This window comes from Haplochromis burtoni, unplaced genomic scaffold, assembly GCF_018398535.1.
Source record: "Haplochromis burtoni strain Fernald_Lab_line unplaced genomic scaffold, NCSU_Asbu1 Contig_465, whole genome shotgun sequence".
In the NCBI taxonomy this organism is placed as follows: domain Eukaryota; kingdom Metazoa; phylum Chordata; class Actinopteri; order Cichliformes; family Cichlidae; genus Haplochromis; species Haplochromis burtoni.
The window spans coordinates 236,637-258,785 of record NW_024582826.1 but is presented as its reverse complement, the minus strand read 5'-3'; the positions used below and the strand labels follow the sequence as shown (position 1 = coordinate 258,785).

General features: G+C 43.7%; 1 protein-coding gene across 3 annotated transcripts in view; it reads left to right on the top strand.

Annotated features, from left to right (window-relative positions):
- Positions 1-22,149, top strand: part of ttn.1 (titin, tandem duplicate 1) — a 176,118-nt gene that overhangs the window by 35,039 nt on the left and 118,930 nt on the right. For all 3 annotated transcript variants that reach the window (XM_042213665.1, XM_042213663.1, XM_042213662.1), the window contains exons 45-86: positions 73-354; positions 431-709; positions 795-1,076; positions 1,157-1,435; positions 1,528-1,815; positions 1,925-2,203; positions 2,311-2,592; positions 3,321-3,599; positions 3,717-3,995; positions 4,120-4,398; positions 4,486-4,773; positions 4,862-5,140; positions 5,223-5,504; positions 5,626-5,901; positions 5,978-6,256; positions 6,349-6,627; positions 6,754-7,041; positions 7,123-7,401; positions 7,655-7,936; positions 8,285-8,563; positions 8,651-8,932; positions 9,021-9,299; positions 9,415-9,702; positions 9,810-10,088; positions 10,169-10,450; positions 10,612-10,890; positions 14,199-14,489; positions 14,788-15,075; positions 15,281-15,397; positions 15,492-15,774; positions 15,918-16,101; positions 16,870-16,950; positions 17,080-17,347; positions 17,649-17,858; positions 18,950-19,027; positions 19,137-19,163; positions 19,545-19,601; positions 19,681-19,725; positions 20,488-20,547; positions 20,767-20,835; positions 21,183-21,254; positions 21,434-21,505. In XM_042213665.1, the coding sequence (XP_042069599.1) occupies positions 73-354; positions 431-709; positions 795-1,076; positions 1,157-1,435; positions 1,528-1,815; positions 1,925-2,203; positions 2,311-2,592; positions 3,321-3,599; positions 3,717-3,995; positions 4,120-4,398; positions 4,486-4,773; positions 4,862-5,140; positions 5,223-5,504; positions 5,626-5,901; positions 5,978-6,256; positions 6,349-6,627; positions 6,754-7,041; positions 7,123-7,401; positions 7,655-7,936; positions 8,285-8,563; positions 8,651-8,932; positions 9,021-9,299; positions 9,415-9,702; positions 9,810-10,088; positions 10,169-10,450; positions 10,612-10,890; positions 14,199-14,489; positions 14,788-15,075; positions 15,281-15,397; positions 15,492-15,774; positions 15,918-16,101; positions 16,870-16,950; positions 17,080-17,347; positions 17,649-17,858; positions 18,950-19,027; positions 19,137-19,163; positions 19,545-19,601; positions 19,681-19,725; positions 20,488-20,547; positions 20,767-20,835; positions 21,183-21,254; positions 21,434-21,505 (9,510 nt within the window). The remainder of the gene's footprint in view (positions 1-72; positions 355-430; positions 710-794; positions 1,077-1,156; positions 1,436-1,527; positions 1,816-1,924; positions 2,204-2,310; positions 2,593-3,320; positions 3,600-3,716; positions 3,996-4,119; positions 4,399-4,485; positions 4,774-4,861; positions 5,141-5,222; positions 5,505-5,625; positions 5,902-5,977; positions 6,257-6,348; positions 6,628-6,753; positions 7,042-7,122; positions 7,402-7,654; positions 7,937-8,284; positions 8,564-8,650; positions 8,933-9,020; positions 9,300-9,414; positions 9,703-9,809; positions 10,089-10,168; positions 10,451-10,611; positions 10,891-14,198; positions 14,490-14,787; positions 15,076-15,280; positions 15,398-15,491; positions 15,775-15,917; positions 16,102-16,869; positions 16,951-17,079; positions 17,348-17,648; positions 17,859-18,949; positions 19,028-19,136; positions 19,164-19,544; positions 19,602-19,680; positions 19,726-20,487; positions 20,548-20,766; positions 20,836-21,182; positions 21,255-21,433; positions 21,506-22,149) is intronic.

Sequence of the window (22,149 nt, the reverse complement as noted above, 5' to 3'; positions counted from 1 at the left end):
TTGCGTGGTTGCTGTTTTTAAATGCAGTCTTTGACTTCACAATAGCTCTTTGTTAACCACACACCTCTGCAGAGCCACCGGTCTTTGTAAAGCGGCTGGAAGCCACAACGATTTGGAAGCAGGGCAGCACCGCTCGCCTGCAGTGCACCGTCAAAGGATCTCCCGAACTCCACAGCACCTGGTTCTTGAATAACAGTGAGCTGTCCACTGGTGGCAGACACGCTGTCGGTCTGAAGGACGGTGTCGCCACTCTCGAGATACACGATGTCCTGTTGACTGACAGTGGAAACTACACCTGTGAGGTTCTCAACGAGTGCGGGTGTGAAAGCTGCAGCATTAAAGTAACAGTGAAAGGTGTGTCGAATTTTTGGCAACAAAAGGCCCAAGTCTGTGCAAAAACACATATAACCGAACTGTGTGTTCCCTTTAGAACCTCCGTCATTCAGAAAGGAGTTACTGTCCACCGAGGCAGTCAGAGGGTCGGTAGCTGTGCTGGAGTGTGAGATTGCAGGCTCTGCACCGCTCGAAGTGTCTTGGAAAAAGAATAAGAAACGCCTGTCCTCAGATAAGAAGTACAGCATAGTGTCACAGGGATCGCTGGCCTCTCTGGAGATCCAGTCCTTTGAGAGCGCTGATACTGGTGAATACGAATGTGTCGTATCCAACGAGGTTGGGTCAGCAACCTCAAAGTCAGTACTTAAACAAAAAGGTTAGTGGTGTAAAAGAGGACTTTCATTACAGCGTCCCACAGTCTGGCAGGTGTTGACATTATGATACCAATCGTGTTGTTTCAGAGCCACCTGTGTTCTCAAAGAGGATTGAGAGCGCTACAGCAGTTTTGGGAAATACAGTGAAATTACAGGGAACCCTGAAAGGTTCAGTTCCCATCACCATTAAATGGATGAAAGACTCTGAGCTCCTCAGAGATGATGATCCCAACATCAAAATGTCCTTTGTGAACAACATCACTAGTGTTTCCTTCTCATCTGTTGAGCTGAAGCATGGTGGGAAGTATACTTGTCTCGCTGAAAATGAGGCAGGACAGCAAAAATGTGAAGCTATCTTAACTATTCAAGGTTAGAAAACATTCCCATTACAAATGTCCTCAGAGTTCAGATCTAACTGTTTGTTAAGTGTAAAATTCAATGTGTTTTAGAACCTGCTCGGATTTTAGAGAAAGCAGCCTCCATCAGCGTGACTGCAGGCGACTCTGCCACGCTGGAGTGCACCATCTCTGGAAGCCCTGAACTCAAAGTGAAATGGTTCAAAGACGGCAAGGAGATGATTGGTGGTCGTAAATATAAAATAGCAGTTAAGGAGAACACTGCCATTTTAAAGATTCTCGCTGCAGATAAAGGTGACACTTCCGAGTACAAGATGGAAGTGTCCAATAAAGTTGGAAAAGACGAGTGCACGTGCTCGGTTACAGTTATAGGTCGGTTTTAGTCAATAAAACATCATTAATATCAATTTGTCCGTTCAGCACAAGTGGAGCTTGTAATATGTTTGATATACTTCCCTACACAGATCGTGCAGTTCCCCCGTCCTTCACCAAAACTCTAAAGAAAGTGAATGGGAGCATTGGCAGTAATATCACGTTGGATTGCAGGCTTGCTGGATCTCAGCCGATGGCTCTGTCTTGGTACAAAGACAATAAAGAAATCCACAGCGATGCAAAATATAAGCTTGATTTCAGTGAGAGTACAGCCTCTGTGACAATAACTGGCCTGGATCAGAGCGATGGTGGAGTTTATACATGCAAAGCTTCTAATGATGCTGGAGAAAAAGAAACCAGTGGTACTCTTTCCATCAAAGGTCAGAGAAGCTGCATTACCTCAAGTTAAGCAGTAGCCATTAGAGATCAGCACAGGCTTAGTGACAGGGTGTGAACTGATCTGCTGTATTTCTTCCCAAATGCCTCCAGAACCTCCAGCCTTTACCTCGAAACCTGAATCTCTTGATGCATCCCCGGGATCAAACATTGTCTTAAAGTCTGACTTTACGGGATCGGCTCCACTTACCGTTAAATGGTTCAGAGAGGAGAAAGAGATTTTCACTGGAGGAAAGTATTTCATAAAGAAAGACTCTTCTTCCAGCTCCCTGGAACTTCATTCTGTGAAACCCAGTGACTCTGCCAAATACACATGCCAAGTATCCAACGACGCTGGGAAGGTTGACTGCACTGCAGCGCTCTTCATAAAAGGTGCAGAAAAGCTGCTGCTTTCGTTCTTTCTTTAAAAAGTGTTAAAAAGCTGTTTTCCTTTAATTAACCTCTTTATCGCATCTATAATTGTTACTCTTGATTTACAGAAGCCCCAACATTTACGATGAAGCTTGAACCTTCAAAGCTGCTGAAAACAGGACAACCTCTGGAGTTGTCCTGCAAAGTGCAGGGCACTCCTGTTATTACTGTCACATGGTTTAAAAATGGCTCAGAAATGGTTTCAGACCGCAGACACAACATGACCTTCGACGGCTCGTTGGCCACTCTGGAGGTTGAGAGTTGCTCTGTAGAGGATAGTGCAGATTACGTCTGTGTGGCATCCAGCGAGGCCGGCAGGGAGCAGTGCAGCAGCTCAGTAACAGTGAAAGGTTGGTTCACTCTTCACCGGTCAAAGACTCCGTTTCCAACACCAAGATTAAACCTGGTTCAAGACGCAGGTCTTCATCTAGGTTTAGTTTGTGAAACTTGCTAATTGATTTTACTCTTGTTGCTGTCCTCAAACTTTACATTTGTTTCCATCTAAAGTCTGGTCCACATGGTTTTCTCACATGTTCGGTGCTGCATGCATTATATGGACGTCAGTGCAGGGTTTAGTTACTCTCCATCAAAGCAGAGACTCCCAGTAACAGTATATTTGGAAGAAGCTAGGAGGGGTTTCTGGCCTGACTGTTGGTGTAAATGGTTGTCAGCCATGTTATTAACAGCTGACCTTTTCGTACAGATGTTTAATGGACAGACTGCATTAACTGACAGTGTGAACTTGTGTTTTGAATATGCCGTGCCATGCTAACCCTATAAATTAAAAATAAAGAGCCAAGCAGGTTATTCAAATGCTCTGAAATGTCCATGTTTTATGAGCGTGCGTTGGCCCTTTGCCTCAGCAGATGGTCTAAAGAAATAAACCCATGACACATTACCTGTAACCCAAGGATTACCAGTCATTTAAAAACCACTGTCTGCTACAGGTTCACTGTTACTCAGAAAACCTAGAAACTAGAGTTTAAAGGCTAAATGAACTCTGTGGACCAGACTTCCCACATCAGACTAGAATTATTTCTTCATGCCTGTAAATGTAATTTTATTCTCTGTTTTGTAGAGCCTCCATTGTTTGTGAGGCCTTTTGAATCAGCTGAGCTTGTTACGGAGTCTGAGATTATCTTGGAAGCAATCGTTTCAGGTTCCCCTTCATTTGAAATAAGCTGCTTCCTCAACGATAAGCTGATCAGAAATGACAAAAGACATAAAATCAGTGTGGAAAATGATACAATCACTCTTCAGATCTCACACTGTGAGGCCGGAGACGAAGGAACGTACAAGTGCACTGTTTCAAACGATGTTGGGGAGACATCTTGCTCTTGCCAGATTTCTCTAAAAGGTTTGTGGCGGGAGAGTTTGCCTCGCTGCATGCGTCCACTTTCATTGCAAAGGTTTAGGATTTCAATTTCATTTAGACTGCCTGTGAATGATGACAACATATGTGTTTTCTCACTAGAACCACCATCATTTGTTCAAAGACTAAAGGATATGTCCTGTATTGTGGGCTCTGAAATCTCCATGAAGTGTATGTTGTCTGGGTCACTTCCCATGACTTTGTCCTGGATCAAGGACGATCGTGAGCTTACGGAAGACGAGCATTTTAAGATGTCCTGTGAAACCAAAAGTGCCATGTTGAATTTGAAAAATGCTCAGTTGTCACATGGCGGGAAATATGTCTGTCAGGCGCAGAATAAAGCCGGGACCCAGAGATGTGCCGCGGTGCTCATAGTGACAGGTTTGTACGATGTTCGTGGGTCTCAATCGTCCGCTTTTGCCTTTGTGTCGAGCTTCCGCTTCATCTGTCGCATGCAGCGCAGTGATCAAAACTAAGTTACCTTTGAATCATTTTGTTATCGCAGAGCCAGCAAGTATTTCAGAGCACCCAAAGTCCATCAGTGTAACCCATGGCGACCCAGCCAGACTTGAATGCAGGTTTTCAGGCACTAAACCGCTGAAGGTCAGATGGCTTAAGGCGGGAAAGGAGCTGCCGTCAGGACAGAGATACAGAATACAGAGCACAGACACGAGCTCTGTGCTCAAGATGATAAAAACAGAGAAGAGTGACGGCGGTGACTACACTGTCGAAGTTTCAAATGTTGCTGGGCACAGTTCGTGTGACGCATCAGTCACAGTCTTAGGTCGGTCCGCCCAAAGCTTTGTTGAATCTGTTTGCAGTTCTTTCTACAGTCACCCTGACAATGTTTTTTTCAACTTGTATGTAATAGATCAGATTATTAAACCGTCCTTCACAAGGAAGCTGACAGAGACTGAAGGTATAAAAGGATCGTGTGCTCATCTAGAGTGCCTCGTGTCTGGTTCTCTGCCGATGACGATACAGTGGTACAAAGATGAAACAGAGATCCAGACTTGTCAAAAATATAAATGCACGTTTTTCGAAAATGTTGCTTTCCTGGAAATCGGCTGTCTCGACAGTAGAGACAGTGGGAGCTACACTTGTGTGGCTGAAAACGAGGGAGGATCTGCCCAGTGCTCCGGGATTTTGTCTGTTAAAGGTTTGATCTCATGCATCATCAGTATTTTTTCATAGTTTTTTACAGACTTGTGTTGTATGACAGCATTTTGGGGTTTTTCCACCAACAGAAGCACCACGCATTCTTGAAAAACCGGACTCCAAGAATGCGTTGCCTGGATCAAAGGTTAGGTTTACTCTTCATGTCTCTGGCACACCTCCGCTCGCCATCAAATGGTTTAAAAACAAAAAAGAAATCCTTCCGAGTGCCGAGTGCTCTGTAATCAAAGACAGCACTTCAAGCTCCCTAGAGCTCTTCTCTGCCAAAACCTCTGACTCTGGAGAGTATGTCTGTGAAGTTCAGAACGCTGTGGGCTCCGCTTCATGCAAGGCAGCGCTCTTTGTAAAAGGTTAATATTGGAGCTTCATCCTTTTTCTTCACTTTGAAAATGATGATCGTCTTTAAGTCGCTTCTTCATGTATTTATTTCAGAGCCCCCGTTTTTCACTGAAAAACCTGAAGCGGTGTCATTAGTGAGTGTCGGAGGCAGCAAGGTGTTTGAGTGTAAGGTTGCTGGTACCCCAGAGATCTCCATGAAATGGTTCAAAGATGGAGTTCAGATTCGCCAAAGCCTCAAATACAAGATATCATTTTTTACCTCTGTTGCCGTTTTAGAGGTTTGTGTAGTTAGTCAACAAGACAGCGGGAAATACTTCTGTGAGGCCTCCAACGAAGCAGGCACAGAGACTTGCATTTTTGAGCTTGTAGTGAAAGGTTGGTTTTCTTTTCTCTGTTTATGTGAAAATTAAGGTCAAGTTAAATGCTAAGTTCTGTACGTTATTATCTTTAATTGATCCAAAGGTTTCTTTAGAGCGCTTTGCTTTGTTATTTTCAGAGCCTCCGTCATTTGTTGAAGAGCTATCATCTCTGGAAGTCGTTAAAGGTTCCACGGCAGCGTTTGCTAGCAAAGTTGCAGGAAGTGCTCCGTTCAGTGTCACGTGGTCTAAAGATAAAAAGGCAATTTTATCCAGCCAAAAGTACATTATTGTTGATAGTGAAAATGTGGGCTTAAAAATCCAGGACTGCGACGTGGATGATGTGGGCACCTACCAGTGCGTGGTAGCCAATGAGGTTGGGAGCTGCTCTGGCTCGGTGGTGTTGTCTCTGAAAGGTTGGTTTTATCGATGACTCCACACTCAATGTGTTATATATGCTCTGGTATTACAACAGTGTCTTCTCCCTGTTAGTGCCTCCAAAGTTTATTGAGAAGATAAAGAGTGTCTCCACTGTTGTGGGAGATGCTGTAGTGTTTCGTTGCTCTGTGGAAGGGCCCCTGCCACTCTCTGTGCTATGGAAAAAAGATGAAAACTGGATCCAAGATGATCCGAAGATCAAGCAAATTTTCCAGAACAAAGAGGCCACTCTCAGGGTTCTTGCTTGTGAGGCTATTCACAGGGGGAAATATACCTGCCATGTTGTAAATGAGGCTGGGCAAGATGTGTGTTCAGCAACACTGACTGTGCAAGGTACATTTACTTCAAGCAGTTTATCTAATATTAGGCTGATTTCCAACTACACCAAGAAGTACATTTACTTCTTCTTTTTTTTGGCATCTTAGAACCACCAACGATTGAAGAGAAACCGGAGGTTGTTAAAGTGACTTGTGGAGATCCAGTTAGCTTTGAATGCAGGGTAGCTGGAACTCCTCATATAAGTGTGAGATGGATCAAAGATGGCAACGAGCTCCATTCGAGCAGAAAGCATAATCTCTGCTATGGGGGCAACCTCAGTAGACTTAACATAATGTCCTCTCAGCTGGAAGACGGTGGAGAGTACATGTTTGAAGCCCAAAATGCAGTTGGGACTTGCAGATGTAAAGTGAAGCTGGTTGTTTTGGGTTGGTAGACACCTTTCACTCTTGGTTTACAGCTTTACATGTGTATTTACCACAGTACAAATAGAAGACACGGATATTTGAAGGTTTTCTCTGACATTAATTATCTTCTGCTATCATCTTAAACAGAAGAGTTGATTCCTCCCACATTCATTAAGAAATTAACAAACATTCAAGGAATCATGGGTTCAGTGGTGACCATGGAGTGCAGAGTAACCGGTTCGCTTCCTCTGACTGTTGAATGGAGCAAAGGGAAACAAAAGATTCCAGAGAGCTCCAAGTACAAACTTGTACACACTGAAAATAGAGTCTTGCTGGAGTTAAAACTTACTGGGAGTGTTGACACGGGAGAGTACTCCTGCAAAGTTACCAACAAAGCAGGCAGCTGTGTGTGCAGTGGAGTCCTCACAGCTAAAGGTTAGCATTCAAAGTTTATGGGTTTATCAGCTCACGGGCTCTTAGTCACATATCATCATCATTCTTCTCTGTTGGTTTTAGTGCCGCCAAGATTCATAGATGAGCTTGAGTCTCAGGCTGTTATTCCCAAGTCTGACGTATTCTTCAAAAGTGTCTTTGAAGGGACGTCTCCGTTTATGGTGAAATGGTTCAAGGATGGCATCGAACTCATCACTGGGCCATCGTGCAGAGTTAGACTGGAGAAATATTCCTCCTCTGTAGAGCTCTGCTCAGTGGGCACTCTGCAGTCTGGGATTTATTCCTGCCAAGTTAGCAACGAAGCAGGCACGGCGAAAAGTGCGGCACAGTTACTGGTGAAAGGTTGGACTATTCTTTTTTTGTCCACCATCATCGCCGTGCATTTAACTCCATCTTTTTTCTCCATTTTTCACAGCTCTTCCCTGTCTTCATGTGTCTTTTCTTTGCTTTATTGCCTTCCAGAAATATCTGTGTTATTTTCAGAGTCCCCTGCCACAGCAGCCAGTCATGTGTCTGCATCCTCCATCCGTCCCATTACTGCTCAAGTGCTACTTTATGCTGAGGATAGTAACTTGATATTTTTCTTACTTTGCAGAACCACCTCAGTTTGTCCTGAAACTGCCTCCCACTACGTCTGTGAAACAGTACGAGGGACACTGCTTTGAATGCAAGGTCACCAGTGTACAGTCCCTGAGAATATGCTGGTACAAAAATGACCAACAGATAACTGATGGAGGCAACTATAAAACAATGTGTGTTGACTCAACTGCATACCTCCAGATCTCCAATGCAACATTTGACGATAACGGAGTTTACTCTTGTGAGGCTCATAATGATGCTGGCAGTGCAAGCTGCAGCAGCGTTCTCACAGTTCAAGGTCAGCTTTTGAGTGGAGACTTGGCTTGTGGATTTTGCCTCCTCTAAACATATGTTGCATGAGGAAAAGGATAATTCCCTGTGTTGGAAGCTTGGATTCACTGTTTCTTTCTGCAATCGTGTCTTTTTTCTTCAAAATCAAATTTGTCTTCCAGTATGTTGGGGAACACGATGTAACCTACTCTCCTATCATGAATATTAGGACTTTGTCTCTCATGATGAGCTTTCCTTTTTCTGTTTAACCCTCCACAGTATTTCTATTGGTTGAAACTGTCCGGATGAACTGCTTGCTTCGTGTCACGTATTCATGAATGCTTCATCTGTTAATATATCTCATTGTATTTTCTAGAGTCCCCATCCTTTGTTAAAACTCCAAGCCCTGTGGAGGGCATAAAAGGCAAAGATGCTAGTCTGCATTGTGAGATGTCTGGCACCCCACCCTTCCAGGTTAACTGGTACAAAGACAACAGGCCACTAAAGGAGGATAGAAAATGCAAGATGGTCAATGTGGGCAGTTTTGCTACACTTCATATTATAAAGCTGGAGCAAGATGACGCCGGGCTTTATGAGTGCAGGGCGTCGAACAATGTAGGAAGTAAATCGTGCCAAACTGCCATTACTCTGAAAGGTTAGTGTAATATTAGTGGCCATTTCCTCAAAGCTTGGCCACGTGCGATCACCTCTCCTCATCTGTGATCTTTCCATCACTGTTCAGAACCACCAGTGTTTGTGGAGAAACTGGTCGATCAGTCAGTGAGACTCGGTCAGCAGCTGACGCTGACAGCTACCGTGCACGGCTCAGAGCCACTGACTGTGTCTTGGGTTCAGGACAAAGATCATATTCTCAGAGAAGATGACAACAGGAGGGTCACCTTTGAAAACAATGTGGTTGCTCTCGTAGTGCCCCAGGCTGACTCAACCACAGCCGGTAAATACACCTGCCAGCTGAGGAACGACTGTGGAGCGGTCGAGTCGGTCTCTCAAGTGACGGTTCTAGGTTTGTAGAACTCCAAAGTTAATTGCATTACCATTGCAATTAATTACCAGGATTTCTTTAGCCTAATGCGTTCTTGCATAATCTTTAGAACCTGCTGCTATCGTGGAAAGCCCGGAGCTGTTGAATGTGAAGTCAGGAGAAACTGTATCTCTTGAGGTAACAGTATCTGGCTCACCAGAACTGAAAACTACATGGTTCAAGGGCAACAAAGAGCTCTCTGCTAATGCAAAGTATCATCTGAGCTTCAAAAAGCAGCTTGCCACCCTGAAGATTCTGTCTGCTGACAAAGCAGATGCCGGAGAATACACACTACAGGTTACGAACCATGTTGGAACATCCTCTTGCAAAATTAAGCTCACAGTCTCAGGTTTGTGTTTTTTGTGTTCGCTGCCGATTTGTGAGCTTGTCTTCTTCTTGTCTTCTTCTTGTCTTCTTCTTTTTATAAGCAATCAGCTCTCCATGTTATTGTTTCTTTACAATAGATAAGTTGATTCCACCGAGTTTCATAAAGAAGCTGAGAGATACCCACCTTGTTGTGGGTAAGCCTGGTGAGATGGAGTGTAAGATTACCGGTTCTGCTCCTTTAACAACTTCCTGGTTCCATAATGGCCAAGAGATAAACAGTGGGCCAAACTATGACATTAGCAGCGTGGATAATGTGCGCACGCTGAGAATTCCAATGATTAAGACGTCAGATTCTGGCAAATACACATGTAAAGCTGTGAACGCTGCAGGAGCCAGTGAGACAAGTGCTTCAATGAATGTGACAGGTCAGTAATCCAGAGACCAGAATATTTTAAACATGGTTTCCTCAGCCAGGATCAGAGGTTTGGTTACAACAAATCTTTTTTATTTGAATCTTTTTATTGGAAACCAGAACCACCATCTTTTTCTGAAACGCCCGAGGCTCGAGAAACGTTGCCTGGCCAAAGTGTGTCTTTCTTGGCTAAAGTGAAAGGCAGCATTCCCATAAAGGTCAAATGGTTCAGGGGAGCCAAGGAAATGCAGCACGGGAGAGGCTGCGAGATCTCCCTGAAGGACGATGTCGCCACGCTGGTGCTTCATAAAGTTGAAAAGTCTCATGCAGGAGAGTACACCTGCCAGATCGTTAATGCTGCAGGAAAGGACAGCTGCTCAGTTTTTCTGTTTGTGAAAGGTTTGTCAGCATTATATATGCCCGTCTTACAATTCATGCACTGATTTTTATTTAACTGACGGTGGACTTACCCCTCTCAGAGCCAGTCCACTTTGTGAAGAGGCTGAGGGACATTTCCATTGAAAAGAACAAGCCTCTGAGGCTCGAGGTCGCATATGCTGGAACCCCAACTGTAAATGTAACCTGGGAAAAGGATGGTAAACTCATCCAAGCCTCTTATCTGCACAATATGATCACCACAGACACCTCTTGCATCCTGGAGGTTCTGAACTCTGAAAGGATGGAGGCAGCTGGTAGATACTATTGTGAGGTAGACAATGGAGCTGGAAGTGACAAATGTGAAGCACAAGTTACAATCCTAGGTAAAATGATTGGTTGTGTATGTAAATGTGGATCCCTCTGTTTTTCTTATGGTGACTTATGACCATACATTCATTAATTTGGCCATTTTTTTAAACACATTTTTCATTTATATGTTTACACATCTGTACTTAAACGAAACCCCCCTAATGTCTCACTTTAGAACCACCATACTTTGTTGACAAGCTGGAGCCAGTGGAGGTAACTATGGGTGAGGCGGTGACCTTAGAGTGCAGGATTGCAGGAACTCCTGTGATCTCTGTCGCCTGGTTTAAAGAGGATGGAAAGCTGCGCAAGTCCAACAGTTGCTCAATGGACTTTGCAGATGGCGTTGCCACTTTGCAACTGTTCAAATCTACCAAGTCTGATCACGGTGAATATATCTGCAAGGCCGAGAACCGGGTTGGTTCAGCCTCCACCAGCTGTAGCGTGACTGTGAAAGGTGATGCTCACGTTCACTACTTCATTTTTCTACATTAATGAAGAATGAATGAAGCCTGGTGTGACTGTCAATATTTTAAAGACATTTTTCGAGCTGTTTTGTTGAGTTACAAGGAATCTTAAAAGTCAACAACGAGCTTTAATCCAGGTTCATATTTAGAGGTTTCCCACCTTTCAGACAGTCAAAGGAGCTGGCAAAGAAAAGCGTCTGGACTTCTTTAAGTTGCTTGAAGACGTTTCACCTCTCATCCGAGAAGCTTCTTCAGTTCTAAGGTCAAATGGTGGAGAGTCCCAGATATAAACGTGCAGATGGACTGCTGAGTCTTGTCCTGTGACTCAGCACAGGACAAGACTCAGCAGTCAGCAGTCCATCTGCATTAAGGACCCACACCCAGACACCTTGGCTCAGGCGATTAGAGGATCATCAGGGGGTCCTTTTGTCCCTCTGTGGGGGGAAACTCCCACTAGGTTTATATCTGGGACTCTCCACCATTTGACCTTAGAACTGAAGAAGCTTCTCGGATGAGAGGTGAAACGTCTTCAAGCAACTTAAAGAAGTCCAGACGCTTTTCTTTGCAAGCTCCTTTGACTACGATGACCTGGATGACTGAGAACCTTCACAGACATACACCTTTCAGACAAGTACTGCAAAAGAGCAGCCGGGACCCGCTGTTGTTTAGGAACACAGTATTTAGTCATCGAGGTCTAAAAACTGATCTTAGTTTATCTCCAATATTTCATAACCTCCATCACGTATTATTATTAGATGGCAGCATGACAGGGGAAGCGTGAACCAAACCATTGTTTCTCAGAACCAGCTTGCCTGGCATGATGTTGAGACTGAAGATATACAGTGGGGCAAAAAAGTATTTAGTCAGCCACCGATTGTGCAAGTTCCCCCACCTAAAATGATGACAGAGGTCAGTAATTTGCACCAGAGGTACACTTCAACTGTGAGAGACAGAATGTGAAAAAAAAATCCATGAATCCACATGGTAGGATTTGTAAAGAATTTATTGGTAAATCAGGGTGGAAAATAAGTATTTGGTCAATAACAAAAATACAACTCAATACTTTGTAACATAACCTTTGTTGGCAATAACAGAGGTCAAACGTTTACTATAGGTCTTTACCAGGTTTGCACACACAGTAGCTGGTATTTTGGCCCATTCCTCCATGCAGATCTTCTCGAGAGCAGTGATGTTTTGGGGCTGTCGCCGAGCAACACGGACTTTCAACTCCCGCCACAGATTTTCTATGGGGTTGAGGTCTGGAGACTGGCTAGGCCACTCCAGGACTTTCAAATGCTTCTTACGGAGCCACTCCTTTGTTGCCCGGGCGGTGTGTTTTGGATCATTGTCATGTTGGAAGACCCAGCCTCGTTTCATCTTCAAAGTTCTCACTGATGGAAGGAGGTTTTGGCTCAAAATCTCACGATACATGGCCCCATTCATTCTGTCCTTAACACGGATCAGTCGTCCTGTCCCCTTGGCAGAAAAACAGCCCCATAGCATGATGTTTCCACCCCCATGCTTCACAGTAGGTATGGTGTTCTTGGGATGCAACTCAGTATTCTTCTTCCTCCAAACACGACGAGTTGAGTTTATACCAAAAAGTTCTACTTTGGTTTCATCTGACCACATGACATTCTCCCAATCCTCTGCTGTATCATCCATGTGCTCTCTGGCAAACTTCAGACGGGCCTGGACATGCACTGGCTTCAGCAGCGGAACACGTCTGGCACTGCGGGATTTGATTCCCTGCCGTTGTAGTGTGTTACTGATGGTGACCTTTGTTACTTTGGTCCCAGCTCTCTGCAGGTCATTCACCAGGTCCCCCTGTGTGGTTCTGGGATCTTTGCTCACCGTTCTCATGATCATTTTGACCCCACGGGATGAGATCTTGCGTGGAGCCCCAGATCGAGGGAGATTATCAGTGGTCTTGTATGTCTTCCATTTTCTGATGATTGCTCCCACAGTTGATTTTTTCACACCAAGCTGCTTGCCTATTGTAGATTCACTCTTCCCAGTCTGGTGCAGGTCTACAATACTTTTCCTGGTGTCCTTCGAAAGCTCTTTGGTCTTGGCCATGGCGGAGTTTGGAGTCTGACTGTTTGAGGCTGTGGACAGGTGTCTTTTATACAGATGATGAGTTCAAACAGGTGCCATTCATACAGGTAACGAGTGGGGGACAGAAAAGCTTCTTACAGAAGACGTTACAGGTCTGTGAGAGCCAGAGATTTTCCTTGTTTGAGGTGACCAAATACTTATTTTCCACCCTGATTTACGAATAAATTCTTTACAAATCCTACCATGTGATTCATGGATTTTTTTTTCACATTCTGTCTCTCACAGTTGAAGTGTACCTCTGGTGCAAATTACTGACCTCTGTCATCATTTTAAGTGGGGGAACTTGCACAATCGGTGGCTGACTAAATACTTTTTTGCCCCACTGTACTTGAAACACTCAGAGGACAATTCCCATGTTTATGTAACATGAGTAAGTGAATAATTCATAGATGCCAGTCATGTCAGAAAAGGTGGTGCACGAACCGACACGTTTCCTTTGTCTGATTCCCAGATATCGTTCTAATTACTGATGCTGTTGAACGTAGCTGTTTCCTGTGGTCTGCGGACCAAATGCACCTACATTTCCCGAGGTTCAGATTGCAGCACAGAAATTGGCCCTTGGCTGTGGCTTCACCTAAACTGTGGGACATTAGACCCTCTCAAAACCCACCTGAAAACCCTCTTATTCTCTTTTAAACCAGAATAAGTTCTGATTACTTTTGTGCTATTTCTTACTCAGATCTTCTCGATTTATATTTACTTTCTTAAATTCTGTTGTCTTTCGTCATCTTTTTATGCCATTTGACTTTTCTTTTAGATGTTCAGCACTTTGGTGACCAGCTGTTGTTTTAAAAGTGCTATGGAAATAAATTTGACTTCCTGTGATCTTGTGCTTGCCAGGAATAACCAGGATGATATTTTAGGGTGTTTTCAGTGGCTGGCTCTGCGTTTTGTAGGTCTTGAAATAAGGATTTACTAAGCTTTGAGAGATGCCTGAACCCAACGCTGTAATGGTCAGATAATGGTCTTTTTCATAGACAGGAGATTTTTGGTCAGAATCTCTGATGTTTAGTATTTCTTTGCTTTTGTGTTGTTTGTATGTTGTCTCGTGTGCTGTGCCAGACTGTTTTCCTGAAGCTGTGGTAAAGGCCCAGTGGCCTGAACTCTGAAATTGGAATCTCAAACGTCCAATGCCACTGCATGGCATGATTTTCTTTCTTATTTTCTTCCCCACTAACAGAGCGCAAAGTTCCTCCAAACTTCACCAGGAAGCCTTCGGAGTCCATGGTGGATTCAGTGGGTAAGACCGTAAAGATCGAGGGCCGCGTGTCCGGCTCTCAACCTCTGACCGTCTCCTGGTACAAGGACAACAGTGAGATCCGCGCCTCGGACAAATATGATATCAGCTTCAAAAACAACATGGCCGTGCTGTGTGTCAGAGACTCCACGGGCTCTGACGGTGGTGTTTACACCTGCGAGGCCTCCAATGAAGCTGGCAAAGCTTCTTGTAACGTTTCTCTCACAGTAACAGGTAGGACTCTGTCATTTAGGGTTTGATCCTTTTCATCCATGCAGCTAAAGCTGATGTGACTCTACAGGATGTTCTTATGGCACTAAAGATTAAAACCTGACACTTTCATTGTATTAAAGTAATGTTTGGGTAATATTTTACTATATTTGGGTAAAATTATGACTGTTTTCAGGATGAAATACAGTGACTTGTTTTGCTAGCATCCATCCAGATTTTGGATGAGCTTCAGTTGAACAGTTCACTGTTTGAAAGGTGAGTATTTGTAGTCATCCTGTCGGTTTTTGCACCACTTCTCCAGAGACTGGCCAGGCTCCCAAATTTGATGTTCCTCTGGAACCAGTGACTGTGGGTGAAGGGGAGAAGCTGAGCCTCCAGTGCCACGTCACCGGCTCTACTCCAATAACCATCCAGTGGATGAAGGACAGGAGAGAGCTCGTGTCCAGCGGAAACACCAAAATCTCATTTGTTGGTGGAACGGCCAATCTGGAGATCAGCCAGGTGTCAAAGACGGATGCTGGAGATTACCTGTGCAAGGCCAGCAATGCAAATGGCACTGACTTCTGCAAGTCTAAAGTCACTGTAAAAGGTAATCAATCTGTGGTTCCAGTTTTGTGTAATGAACACATCTTGTCTCTCCACTGCACGGTGGAAAAAGTTTACTGCAGTGACGCTAAACCAACATTACTACAAAAATTTGTTTTTAAAGTAGTTTTATGAGAAATGCAGTGTGTTTATTTCTTTCTGCTGGTTATGTGTTTCACAACATTTAACTCGCTTTCAAATCCTTTCAGATAAAGGTGCCAAGGCCACACCCGCTGAGGCTGCTGCCCCGGCTGCAGCCGCCCCGGTCAAAAGGCTCGACAATCTGTTCTTCATCGAGGAACCCCAAAATGTTTCTGTCACAGAGAGTAAGCACGAGGAGCCAAGGCTCTTTTTGCTTTCATTCATTATCTCTAGAGGTTTCCATTTTGAACTAACTTTGTGTATTTCTGATTTTGGCAGAGGGTACTGCAACCTTTATCGCCAAGATTGGAGGTGACCCAATCCCCAGTGTGAAGTGGATGAAGGGCAAATGGAGACAGATCACCCCCGGTGGTCGAATCTCCATTGAGCACAAGGGCCAGGATGCCAAACTGCAGATCAGAGAAGTGACCAAGTCTGATTCTGGTCATTACAGATGTGTTGCCACCAACAAACATGGAGAAATTGAGAGTGGCGCTGATATGGAGGTGACCAAAAAGGAGGACATGGGAGAAGTGGGAGACTTAAGAACGAGGCTCAAGAAGTAAGGCATTAAGATATGGTGGCAGTGTGAAATTCTTTTCTGTGCAATGACTCTTTTATCAAAGCCTAAAGGAAACAGAAGAGCAAACATCTGGGAGATATCTGCTGCAGAGAAAAATCTGATCGTGTATTTTCTATTTTCAGGACTCCTTCCAAGCAGAAGAGTCCCAAGAAAGAAGAAGAGGTCAACATTGTAGAGCTGCTTAGAGGTCACGACCCCAAAGACTATGAGAGGATCCTGCGGGAACATGGAATCCATGACTACCGTGCCATCCTGCAGGCCGTGGAGTTCCTGAAGAAGGAGAAGGAGATGGAGACTGGAAGAGCGGTAAGACAGAAAGTGTCAGCACAGATGACCGGACATCGTCCCACACAGCTGTGCGAGAAAGCAGCAGAATTAATATCACGGTTCAGCTTTACAATCTGTGAGCAGGAAGGATGGAGACAAAAACTTTACCTCTAAATTCCACCAAATAAAGGGCCAAATGGCCCTCAAGTCTCTGGACTGGTAACACACTTCTGGGGTCTCCAACATTTTGGCTTAGCTGTGGAGCAGATAACATTTTACCAACTTTAGTCTGCAAAGACTCACTACCAGCAGCTTCTTAGTGTGAGTATTTGGTCCCATATTTAAACTAAAACCTACTTTGGGCTTCTCCAAAAGTTGATTGTGTTCATCTGGACGTAGCATTTTGTGGGAGAAACGTTTCGTCACAGGTGACTTCTTCAGTCTCAGCTGACTGCAGCTTTCAATCTTATAAACAGGGGCTTATACTTTGGGGCTTCTTAGTCTGAGTTGAGAGCAGCTGAACATAGTTGATGCAGACAAATAAGGCAGAAAAACAGGCATTTTACATACATTTCTCCTTTCCAGAGAGAAATTTGGACATGGCGAACATGATCTCTCCATATTTTTGCTACCAAGCCAACTTTATCTGTAAAGCGCTTTAAAACAGCAAGTGCTGACCAAAGAGCCGAGAACAGAATAATGCAAAGTTAAACAAATTAATAATAATAATAAAAAAAAGCACGAATGAATACCATGGAAAACGTTCACTGAAGCGACTCTCACAGACTCGCCTCTGTCCTGCTGCAGGAGGTCGAGCGTGGGGCACGAGTCGAAGAAGAGGACATGGCCCGACTCATCGAGCAGCTAGAGGGACGCGTCAGCATGGAGGTAAAAGCACCATCTGATTATGAGGCCATTAAAAAAGAAACACATCGTGTTTCAGTATATAATACTGATAATCAATGATTTGACAATACACAACTTCAGACGTTGATGAAACGGGTTTTTCTTGCTCAGCCCGTCTCTGTGATGGAGGACATCACTGACCAAACCATCACGGAGAACCAGAGCGCCACCTTTGAGTGCCAGATTAAGATCAACTACCCAGAGATCACGCTCACCTGGTACAAAGGCACCCAGAAACTGGACAACAGCGAAAAGTACGACATCAGCAGCGTGGGGGACCGCCATTATCTGAAAATCAAGAACTGCCAGGTCAAAGATCAGGGCAACTACCGCGTGGTGTGCGGTCCTCACATCTCCAACGCCAAACTGACGGTCACGGGTAAGAGTCCCGATGTCTGTCTCTGTGTGTCTGTAACACGTCCTCACGTCCAGCTCTTCCATTTTATTATCAGGAGCTGCTCGTAAGACAGGTAAGAAGGATGAGTCCAAACTAACACGACTCAGACTGACCTCTTTGAACCTGAAGGTTCTCCTCTACCTTTGATTGTGTGTTTGTTTCTGTGTCTTTTATACTGAATCTGATTTTAGTCCAAAGAGGAGTCTTAACACTTAACTGTGACATCAGATCTTCACATTTAAAATGCATATTTCGGAGGCTCACTCTTATTGTCTGGTTCTAGTCGATCAAATTCAGTTCACTAAAAGCATCCGAAGCATCGAGGTCAACGAACGCCACTCTGCCACCTTCGAGTGCGAGTTGTCCTTCGACAACGCTACCGTCACGTGGTACAAAGACTCGTGGGAGCTTAAAGAAAGCCCAAAATATAACTTCAGGACTGAAAGCCGACGGCACTTTATGACAATCCACAACGTAACTGCAGAGGACGAAGGTTTGTTACACGGCCAAGTTACTGTTTCCTCCGGAGACACTTTTCTAATAACTAGACCGAAGTTTAGCTGTTTGAGTAGTATGCATCATCTTATAGATTAACATCTGGTTTCAATGGTGCACAATAAAAGTATTAAAAAATAAAAGTATTCTATTCATGTCATTGAATGCATTTAGCCGGTTTAGCTGAGACTTTTACTAACTCACACGACAAACAGCAGCTGAATATCTTTAAGCTAAAAAGATGTTACTGGGCGCTTGAAGGGGGCGTTTTCTGCTGTTCCAGAGATTCATAGTAAACACAAAGTTCTTACTGTTTCCAGCACCTTTTGGTATTTTATCAGTTTTATTCATACAGCACCAAAACACAACAACAGTGACCTGAAGGCGCTTTATATCGTAAAGTAGACAGAAAAACCCAACAATCATATGAATGCTTTTAAGGAGAGGGGCAGTAAAAACGTAAAAGATCTGAAATTACTTTTAAGTGGACAGAAGATAAAGTAAGAAATAATTGAGAATTTTTAGGAGGGGGCTAGATCCCCTGTAAAATGATTTTTGGTACATGAAAAACTAATCGGACCAAAAGAAGACATGTCTGCTAACCTGGCAGCGTTCTGCCTCAGCTGCACTCAATGCAAAGATGTGAAATCCGAGTAAAGGTGCGGTCACGCCAGCGTCGTTTAGTGGATCCTCTCTAATGAACCCTGCTGCTCATCGACCCGCCGTCGTGTTACAGCCGAGTCGCTGCCAGAGTTCAGAGCAGCACGTGCACTTTCATTTAGCTTCTTAAACCTTGAGCTTTACTCAGTAATCAGTTTTTATTTTTATTTTTTGAATGAACCGAACAGGATACCGTCGAATAGCAAAACTAGCCAGCGACCATATTTGTGTACCAGCAGCGGTGTAGCATATATGACTTGTGCTTGATTAGCTCTGTGAAACAAATTTAACTTCACCTGGACATTGCTGCAGTGCTGACGTTTAGAGAGGATTAGCTGGGCTCTCTGGTGTGACCGGCCTTTACCGCGATCTCTTCTGTAAGTGTCTGAGGGACAGTTTGGCCTGAACTCCGTGATGTTTCCCCATCAGGCGTGTACTCGGTGATTGCTCGCCTGGAGCCACTGGGAGAAGCTCGAAGCACAGCCGAGCTTTACCTGTCAGGCAAAGGTCTGTAGTTTTTTACACATTACTGACATCAGCGTGATGTCAGCAGCGTGATGTCAGCAGCGTGATGTCAGCAGCTACAATAACGCTTCTGTACTTTGTCCTTTCACAGAAATTGAGTTAGGGAGGGTTCCTCAGGGTGAGTATCTTAAAAAGTGCAGCAAATAAACGACAGTAAACCTGAACACGTCTTCACCTGCAAACTCAGACGCAGGTTTACGATTTTACAACACGGTCGAGGTCGCACTGGTCATTTCACCGACACCATTTTCACAAGAATCACGGCTCATCTATTTGCGAGGCTCCTTGACGTCTCATTGGTTTGTGCAGTACAGCCGACCACTGCCAACAAGGCTTTCACTGTGACTGTGACTGTGGGGTTTCACTGCATCATCTTACACGTCACTGTGATTTCAGTCATACCGAACAAGTGTTAAGTTTTACTGTCAGAACATAAAAACAACAATAATAATAGTAATAATAATAATAATAATCAAAGTGTTTGTGGCTGAACCTTCAGATGTCCCCGACACAGCCGTTCATGTGTCAGAGGCAGAGTCTATGCTCGTGTGCAGAGGTGAGTCTGGTTCAAACTGATCAGGATTTCAGTGACTCTGCTCGTTTCTGTCATTTACACGATTGTTTTCTGCCACAAGATTCCTCCGAGTTTGATCACTTTGAGGAGAGAACAGAAGTGAGAGGTACAGCAGTCGCCACTCCCCAAGATCAGCTCTAACCGCCGTAATCGCTACAGTTTGCGTGACGAAATTTTCTGCATTAAACCGTTTTCTTTAACCGTCATCACCCTCAAGTCCATCATCATCATAACCATCATCATCTTCATCACCTTCTTCCTCCTCCTTTAACCTTCATCCTGAGTAACTGTGTGCTTGTTTTAAGCGTCATCTGTACACGACCCGTTATAATATCCCAAATATAATTCAGCTTCATTATCTGAGCTGTGCAGACGACGGTCACGTCAGTGTCTAAGAATCACTTTTCAAATTAATCCTGATATGACGAGATTTAAAATCCAGCCAGTTTAAAGATGTACAGTTCTTTTATTTTATTGTAGTAAAGAATTACAAGTTTCTGACTATACTTATGATTTTTATCACGTTGTTTTCTGAATTACAAAAATGTCAACATTCCTGTTGTAAAATCTGATTTATTATATTCTCATTATGGTTTTGGTTGCCTCTCAGACTTCGCTGCTCAGATTTTAAAAATAAAAATGAGGTTTTCAATAAATAAACAGTAAGTCAGATTTTTGTAAAGCTAAACTTAAAATTGGACTATCTCACCTCAAATTCAGAACTTTGATAAATTAACAGTATTTTCAGGATTGTGGAGTTTCATCTGAAATATTTAAAGGTTTCGCGACCTGATCGTCGTCTGCTCAAACATAAACTGTTCACTGATCTGACGTCTAACGGCGAATATCTTTCCGTGGTCTGCTGTAGTGTTTCAAAGTCTGACACGTGAAGAAGAGATGCTTTCGGTTCAGTACTCGTCCGTCTCAGGTATCAGCTTTAATCACTTTATGAAGTGTAATGACTGTTAACGTGCTGTGGACGTGTTTTTGTCTGAACTGCTCATCGGTGCGGCCCACACCCGTCTTCCTGTTTCCCCTGTTATCGTGTTTCGTTGTGTTTTTAGCAGCTTTGGATACTCGACGACCTGCAGCAGCTTTCACGTGTCAGTCGTTCTTTTTCTGAGTTTACATTTTTTTTCCTCACCAGAAGAGAAAAAACCTGTAGAAGAAACTGTTGAGTGGACTGAGGTCGAGGGCAGAGGAGAACTCCCTAAAGGTATAACTGCAAATGTTCTGGCTGTTCATAAAGCTCGGAGCTGAAATATAATGAGGCGCTGCCAATCAGCTGACTGTTATGTTTGTCTGCCCACTTAAATTCCACTTAAATGCTTCAAACACCAACTGCTGCTTACAGAAGCTGTTCTTCTCCTCAGGTGTTACTTCTATGATCCTGCATGTTACCTGTTTTTGTCATGTTTTTGTCTCATCTCTCTGCAGTTATTCTGTTCTTGCCTTCATGCTCTTATTAACCTTCACTGGAGCTTTCCATGCAGTAGATCTGGCAGAGTAGACGGTAGAGCTTGGCTGAAGTAGTTTTAATGTGACCTTTCTTGATCTTTCAAGTTCCTGAGATTCACAGGATGCCAGAGGAGAAACCCTCTGAGCCTGAAGCTCCGCCTCCACCTCTGGTCAAAGGTATCTACAAATGTCTGTTCTTTATATTCTTCTTCGTGTGGTGTTTGTCTTGTTGGTATGTCACATCTTTTCTTTTTTATTTCCATTCTTTATTTTTTTCCTAAATAAATAATAATAAAGAAACCTTGATGTTCAGTTTAATGTGGCGAGAAACTGAAATGAATGATGATGTTTTAAAGTACCTGAAGCAAAGAAGCTACAGCCTGAAGCCCCTGCTCCACCTCAGAGAGAGGAACGTCCAGCTCCAGAAGGTAATGTTCATGATGCAGTGAGTCACTAAAAATGTCTTATTTTATGTGCTTGTGGGTCTTTATTGGCTCACGTTCTCAACTGTTTATGTAAATGATGCGAATTACAAATCTTTACCAGAAAGCATCATACTTTTACACAAACTTCAGGAAATCTCATGATATATTATATTGAATACTTACACTATATTTAAAACTTTAGTCAGGTTTTTGTAGCACAAACTCACCAACTTTAGCATGAATATGAAATTCAAACTATTCACGATTATGCTCTCAAGATCTTTCAGATTTAATGAGTATTTTTTAGGCTTTTTTTGTCTTTTTAATTGTTGTCTGAAGTATTTTCTTGCTGTTCTTACAATGCGTAAATAGCATTGAGTTCTTGCTGTCAGGTTTTATGTGTCTCCTCTTTGCCCCAAGCTCTTACAACTCTGTGGTTCTTGTGTTAAATGATGGTAATATTTCTCTGTTAACCTTGAAGAACCAGTAGTCTTCACCCAACCTGAACCTTACCCACCCAAACCAGCAACACCAAAACTGGTTCATTCAGAACCTGAAGTGGAACCCGTGAAACCAGTGGTACCTAAGCCTGAAGTGGAACCCGTGAAACCAGTGGTACCTAAGCCTGAAGTGGAACCCGTGAAACC